Below are 8,443 nucleotides of genomic sequence, written 5' to 3'. Positions count from 1 at the left end.
TGTTTTGATAATACTAACTAGTCAGCAGCATTGTCAAACTCAGCAGAACTTTTGACTTTATTTTTTGATCAAATTTTTACAATGTCAGCAGGAATGTGGCAGATTTAGAGCTAAAGGGAAGTTCATCATGTGATTGTGAATTCCAGGGCTGGATAAATACGGACAATGTAAGTGAACATAGAGAAGTGTGGAATGGAAAACTTGGATTCATCATCACAGTAACCCTGTGACATCAGTGATCGTGAGGTAGTTATTCTAGTGTTTTTACACTGCTATAAGTTTAACAAACATACACTACTGGATGTGACAATTATAAGTCAAGTTTTCATTTCTTTACATAACAAACTCTTATTTGTGAGTGTTTACTGATAACAATAGCTCTATACAAGAACAACAAACATCTTCAAGGCTTCAACAAAAAAAATAGCTTTTCATCAAAATGGCAACCCCTGTAAGCCAAATTCCTCTCCGTATTAAAGGTCAAACGACATGTATTCACCACAAGGGGAGAGAACTAGAAATGTATTGTGAAAAATGTCAGGAACTGGTTTGTCTAAAATGTCTTTCTTCTATACACAAAGTCCATCCTGTTTGTGAGCTAAGTGAAATCACTCCTCAGAAAGAACCAGACATTAAAAACTTCATAGACAGAACAGAAAAAAATGACCTTGTACAAATTGGAAAATACATCACCACTACCGATACCCTGCTTAAAGACAACACCAGTACTTTTGAGAAGCTGTCACAAATGTTAAAGATGCAAACGGATAAATTAAAACAAGAGCTGGACATGCTTACAGCACAGACACTCTCTCTTTACCACAAAATGGAGGAGGATAATACCAAGCTGATAAAGCAATACAAACAGGACCTTGAGATGTACGAGAAACAACTTAAACAACAAATTCAAGAATGTAAAGCAGCTCTCCAGCGTGGTTCACACATACAGATTTATGATACATATTGTGAGATCCATTCTCCTACATACAGTCTCCCTGTAAAACCTGTCCTGGGTACTGCCAACTTCACTCCAAATGAAAGTCCTCAAGATCACTTGAAAAAAGCCTTGGGAAAAGTTATCACCTCAGGTCAAGGTCAAACTTTAACTGACCAGGATCAGTCAATCACAACATCTGATGATCTGGGACAACCCTCTACACAACAACAACAGTCAGGAGCAAAAGTGAAGAAAGCAGTGACAACATACAAACTACTGCCACAGACCAAGGTAGTGGAGGAGTGGAGGTCTCCATGTAACATTGGTTCTATATGTCCCACCACTGATGGTCAGGTGTGGACCAATAATGGTTCACAATTAACTTTCCTGGACATGAAGCATAAAGTAATACAGCAGGTCAAACACAATACCTATATCAATGATATCAGTCTGTCACCCACCACACACACACTGTGGGTCTGTGATTATATATATAACAACAACATCATGGAGCTGGTATCAGGACGCCTGACACACAGATTCAGTACCAAGGAGGTACCCTTGTGTATATGTGTTACAGCCAGTAACCATGTCATTGTAGGGATGACCAACCACATCTCCAAATTTACCACAGATGGTAAAATTGTGTGTACTACTATGGCTAAAGGGACTGGGAAACCATTAGTGTGTACACCACAAAGGATCTCAGAGTGTCCTGTCACTCACAATGTGGCAGTCACTGATTTCAGGCGTGAAAGTGATGGTGGTGATGGAAACCGACATGTTGTTGTGATGGACACTGATTTCAAGGAACTGTTTGTTTATAGAGGTGACATCCCCAGTACATATAGACCAACACCACAAACAGGAGGTGGACCATTTAATCCCCGTGGTGGGGTGTATGACTGTGTGGGGAACCTGATTATAGGGGACCTTAACGACAGGGTCCTACTCATCAGTGGAGGTGGTGAGTTCCTCAGGGTCATACACACAGACACATACTTAACATCGGCTGTAGGTATAGACAGGGAGGATGTCCTGTGGGCAGTGTTTGGGGGTTACAATGTCAAACTACTACAGTACAGCAGTGTGTGACACCTGTAACCAAACAACAGGTATATCTAGTTACCATGACAATGAAATGGAAATCAGGGACAAAGTAAACTTATCATGATTACCAATCAACTAACGATGTTTGGCATTCACAGGATTTAACAAGCATACTGAGTATTGCTGAAGCAATACATGTCCCCTACCGGCCCCCGCAATCTATTAAGATGCAACAGTGACCTCAACCTAGATTCGAGGACCTTGAAACTTGAACTTGTCCAATATATTGAAATGTTTTACAATAATGTGAAGTTTGACTAAAATCCATGAAAGAATGAGGCACTAGAGTGCTGACAAAGATTTTCTAAAATAGTAATAGTGACCTTGTCTTGCCCCGATTACCTTGAAATTGTCCAAGATATTTAAATTCTTTACAATAATGTGAAGTTTGATTAAAAACTAGGAAAGAATGAAGGCGCAAGAGTGCTGACAAACTTCTTCGGACAGACAGCGAGGAAAACTTTAGGTATTCTTGTTTTCTTCTCCCTCCCTGCCACCCCCACCCAGTTTCACCGGTAAGGGAATAAAAATACTAAGAAATCTTATTTGTTGATTGTAAAGGTATCTTTACAAGTGTGTGAAGTTTGATAAACAGGCAAGGAAGAATGTTAAATAAAATTTTCTATTTATAGTAACTGTGACCTTGACCATTTGACCTTAAAACTCGAACCTGTCCAACTCAAACTTGTCGAAGATATTTTAATTCTTTATGAGTGTGTGCAGTTTGATTAAAATCCATGAAAGAATGAAGACACTAGAGTGCTGACAAAGATTTTCTATTTATAGTAACAGTGACCTTGACCTTGATCCGATGACCTTGAAACTCGAACTTGTCAAAGATATTTTAATTCTTTATGAGTGTGTGAAGTTTGATTAAAATCCAAGAAAGAATGAAGACGCTAGAGTGCTGACAAAGATTTTCTATTTATAGTAATAGTGACCTTGACCTTGATCCGATGACCTTGAAACTCGAACTTGTCGAAGATATTTTAATTCTTTATGACTGTGTGAAGTTTGATTAAAAACCAAGAAAGAATGAAGACGCTAGAGTGCTGACAAAGTTTTTCTATTTATAGTCATAATGACCTTGACCTTGATCCGATGACCTTGAAACTCGAACTTGTTGAAGATATTTTAATTCTTTACATGTGTGTAAAGTTTGATTAAAATCCATGAAAGAATGAAGACTCTAGAGTGCTGACAAACCTCTTCGGACAGACGGACAGACGGACAGACGGACGGACGGACGGATGGACGGACGCACAGACGGACGGACGTACGGACAGACGGAGGGGGGAACTATAGTCCCCCCGGTTTCCCGGTAGGGGACTAATAAGTAAAATGTCGAGACTACCGATTGTGTGACATTCACAGGATTATAAGTAAAATGTCAAGACTACAGATTGTATGACATTCACAGAATTATAGGTAAAATGTCTAGACTACAGATTGTGAGACATTCACAGGATTATAAGTAAAATGTCTAGACTACAGATTATGTGACATTCACAGGATTTTAAGTAAAATGTCTAGACTACAGATTGTGAGACATTCACAGGATTATAATTTTGAGACCAAATGGGCCTATACAACTCATCTACCAATCAACTCAATCTTTCTGCACAATATACTAATAGGGAAAACTTACTGAGAAGTAGGTAAAGGTTATTGATTCGGACAAACTTGATTCTGCCAGCCAAATATCATGACCGGGGCAGGCTGATTGATTAATCAAAAGAGACTTTTAAGATATTGACATATCTGTCCCTATATGACCTTGAAAGTAGGCTAAGGTCATATATATGAGAGACATTTATAGCACAGTAGTATACCTGAGGTACCTACTGGCTGACTATCAGGACCCAGGGTTTATATATAATGGTACTGAAAAAAGAGACTTCTTTGGATATTTACTCTGAAGTCAATGATGACATTTTACACCAGACAACTCTCAAAGTTAACCTCCACCTAAACACAAAACTTAGTTGAAAATTAGAAAACTGACAGGTCAGTAAGGGCCCCATCTTGTGGCAATATATCCCCCAAAATCATCAAGAAGCAATCTGCCCATATAGCTGCGCTTGACGTTTAACATTTGAACTTCAAAAAGAATCGCAAGGAAGCAAAATATACATTTTACATGTACTATGATGTGAGTCTTGTTTCCTTCCACCTCCATATTTGCTGGGGTAACAGAAATGTAAATAACAGTGCGATACTCATTTGTTAGCTTTGATTTGTTTTATTTCACCTTATATACCTCCTCCATCAAGAGACGGGGTCAAAGTCAGAGATACACTTTGTCTTTGACCTTTGGACCAAAATGACCTTAACCATTAAACCAATGACCCTGATCTTTGGTCAGTTGACTTATTCTTTAATTCCGACCAACTTTGCTTCTTAATATCATAACAAAATGTTCTTCAGTGAAAAATACAAAACTTGACCTTGACCCTTTGGACCGCGTAACCTAGCCCTAAGGTCAGTTGACTCTGTGTTAAGTTCTGAACAACATTGCTTCATTATGTTATAACAAAATAATCACCAGGGAAAAAGTACAAAATTTAACCTTCACCTTTGACCCAGTGACCTTGACCTTTGGTCAGTTGACTCGTTGTTTAATTCTGATCAACTTTGCTTCATCATGTCATAACAGTGTTCATCAGTGAAAAGATGCCAAATTTGACCTTGACATTTGATTCTCATGACCTTGACCTATGACCTTGACTTTTTACCTCAGTGTGTCTCTTTGTTTAATTCCGAACAACTTTGCTTCATAATGTCATAGCGAAATGTTCACCAGTGAAAAGCTACAAAATTTGACCTTGACCCCTGACCAGATGACATTGACCCTTGGTCAGTTGACTCCTTGTTTAATCCTGATCAACTTTGCTTCATAACGTCATAACAAAATGTTTATCAGTAAAAAGATGTAAAATTTGACCTTGACCTTTGAACCTAATGACCTTGACCTTTAACCTTGACTTTTTACCTCAATGTGTATTTTTGTGAACTGAAAATCTTGACCAAGTTTCATGTACATTGGTCAATAAATACTCAAGTTATCAGCCAGGAACAAAATTTGTGGACGAACAGACAGACAGACAGACAGACAAGGTGATTACTATAGGGCACCTGTATCTCCGATACGGGGCCCTAATAAAAAAAAAAGTAATTTTTCTTACTGCTGATATTGTTTATTGTGAAAATATTGACTGGTATTTATCGCAGTTGAGCAAAACCATTTTGATTGCGCGAGTGTCCCGCTAGGCAATGTAACCTTTAACCCTTCGATATCCTCCCTTCTGATTGGATGAAGTACACTGGCGGGTTTTCATTCTTGAAATTGGGTCTATTTAGAGATGTTCATGGCAACACTCTCTCGCGAAATTAACATTAGATATCAGCACAACTGCGCACTAAACCTGTTTATGTTAACACACATATCTTTTTTTTAATTCCTCATCAACATTAAAAGCCTTTAATAACATCCCTGAACTTCTCAACGCCAAAGTACTAACGACAATAATACTGGTCCGTTTATCGGCAACATGCTGTCGGTTTTATTTAGGTCAATTTTTTTAACTGGATTCTCTTTCTCGACTATTGTTTAGTTATTCACCGGATCTGTTGAACGATGTTGTTTTAAACTATCTTTACATATCTTTAAAAGTGTGCTTGGGGTGGTGGTTTGTTTACACTTATCTTCTGAATAAGGAGTCGTTTAGTCGTTTGTGTAATTCTGTACAAAATATGGTCAAACTTTATTAAACGACCACTTTTATTAAACAACCGGGGTTTTTTCCCCTTGGATGGCCGCTTAAGGTAATAGGATTGTCACCATTTCTCAGTAGAATTTCTTCAAATTTTGTAGTTATATTGCTCTGAAGTAAAGAAAAAATTCTGCCACAAAAAAAATTAGGTTGTTAGAATTTTAAAGGTTTTAAATGGAAATTTATGTAAAAAGGAGTGAATTTTGAAAAAAAAATGAAAGACACAATTGTTTGCAAAATAATGTCAATAAAAATAATACTGCCAATAGAATAGTATTGCGTTAATGTATATCAATTTAATAAATGCTGAAATTGTTTAAATAAATTATCTATAAACGATTAAAAATTGACATTTTATAATAAAACCATATATACATAGTAATTGCATGTAAGGGTTATCTATCTAGGAAAACTTCACAGTAGTCAAATAGGTAGCCTGTTTCCTGAAGTACAGAAAAACGGACACATGTGACTCATTGATAAAAAAAACACCTGAATTAATGCCTGGATTGCTTTGAAATACTTTAATATTGAGAACACACTGTTCTGTCAATAATAAACATTCAATATTCATCAGTTTAATATTAAACATTAGAATATGCAGAAACTGTGATGCTGTCTCCCTACATTGGTTATTCAACTAGGGATGTACTTCCTATTTCCGTTTATCAATACACTCCTATGACCTAACACAGATTCCACTGTATATCATCTTTATGCTTTTTGAAATACGCAAGCAGATTGCGATACTATTTTTGTTATTGCCACATTGGTCCCATTAAAGGCACATACGGAGGTAAAATTCTTGAACATCAGTGAAGAGGGCGCTGCAGTCATACTAACAGTCCAGATGTCTATTCAAGTTAATTGATTTACACAAAAAAATATGTATATATATTGTGAGCCGATTTTCACAGTCGATGCAACACCTCCTTTGCCGAGACTCCCACTGGAGTCTGGTCATCTCTTCTTTGAATTTATAACTCTTATAGACGGACTGGTGAATTTATTACTCTTATAGACGGACTGGTGAATTTATTACTCTTATAGACGGACTGGTGAATTTATTACTCTTATAGACGGACTGGTGAATTTATTACTCTTATAGACGGACTGGTGAATTTATTACTCTTATAGACGGACTGGTGAATTTATTACTCTTATAGACGGACTGGTGAATTTATTACTCTTATAGACGGACTGGTGAATTTATTACTCTTATAGACGGACTGGTGAATTTATTACTCTTATAGACGGACTGGTGAATTTATTACTCTTACAGACGGACTGGTGAATTTATTACTCTTACAGACGGACTGAGGGACTGGTGAATTTATTACTCTTACAGACGGACTGGTGAATTTATTACTCTTACAGATGGACTGGTGAATTTATTACTCCCACAGACGGACTGGTGAATTTATTACTCTTACAGACGGACTGGTGAATTTATTACTCTTATAGACGACTGGTGAATTTATTACTCTCATTGAATTTATTACTCTTACAGTCGGACTGAGGGACTGGTGAACTTATTACTCTTACAGACGGACTGAGAGACTGGTGAATTTATTACTCTTTTAGACGGACTGGTGAATTTTTTACTCTTACAGACGGACTGGGGAATTTATTACTCTCATAGACGGTCTGGTGAATTTATTACTCTTTTAGACGGACTGGTGAATTTTTTACTCTTACAGACGGACTGAGGGACTGGGGAATTTATTACTCTCATAGACGGGCTGGTGAATTTATTACTCTTTTAGACGGACTGGTGAATTTTTTACTCTTACAGACGGACTGAGGGACTGGTGAACTTATTACTCTTACAGACGGGCTGGTGAATTTATTACTCTCATAGACGGACTGGTGAATATATTACTCTTACAGACGGACTGAGGGACTGGGGAATTTATTACTCCCACAGACGGACTGGTTAATTTATTACTCTTACAGATGGACTGGTGAATATATTACTCTTACAGACGGACTGAGGGACTGGGGAATTTATTACTCTCATAGACGGACTGGGGAATTTATTACTCCCACAGACGGACTGGAGAATTTATTACTCTTATAGGCGGACTGGTGAATGTATTACTCTTATAGACGGACTGATGAATTTATTACTCTCATAGACGGGCTGGTGAATTTATTACTCTCATTGAATTTATTACTCTTACAGACGGACTGAGGGACTGGGGAATTTATTACTCTCATAGACGGACTGGGGAATTTATTACTCTTACAGAGGGACTGGTGAATTTATCACTCTTACAGACAGACTGGTGCATTTATTACTCTTACAGACAGACTGGTGAATTTATTACTCTTACAGACGGACTGGTGAATTTATTACACTTAAAGAGGGACTGGTGAATGTATAACTCTCATAGATGGACAGGTGAATTTATTACTCTTACAGACGGACTGGTGAATTTATTACTCTCATAGACGGACTGGTGAATTAATTACTCTCATAGACGGACTGGTGAATTTATTACTCTTACAGACGGACTGGTGAATTTATTACTCTTACAGACGGACTGGTGAATTTATTACTGTTATAGACGGACTAGTGAATTTATTACTCTTATAGACGGACTGGTGAATTTATTACTCT

The 8,443-nt window shown here is 37.4% G+C and overlaps 1 protein-coding gene across 1 annotated transcript; it reads left to right on the top strand.

Moving 5' to 3' along the window:
- Positions 1 to 520: 520 nt before the first annotated feature.
- On the top strand, positions 521 to 1,904 carry LOC110441504 (the record flags this gene model as incomplete). Its single annotated transcript, XM_021484672.1, has 2 exons — positions 521 to 1,410; positions 1,765 to 1,904. Coding segments are annotated over exons 1-2 (1,030 nt in total), but the record flags the coding sequence as incomplete, so codon positions are not given.
- Positions 1,905 to 8,443: the final 6,539 nt, after the last annotated feature.

This window comes from Mizuhopecten yessoensis, unplaced genomic scaffold, assembly GCF_002113885.1.
Source record: "Mizuhopecten yessoensis strain PY_sf001 unplaced genomic scaffold, ASM211388v2 scaffold716001, whole genome shotgun sequence".
Classification (NCBI taxonomy): domain Eukaryota; kingdom Metazoa; phylum Mollusca; class Bivalvia; order Pectinida; family Pectinidae; genus Mizuhopecten; species Mizuhopecten yessoensis.
The sequence above is the reverse complement of the archived record's forward strand: the minus strand, read 5'-3'. Positions and strand labels throughout refer to the sequence as shown.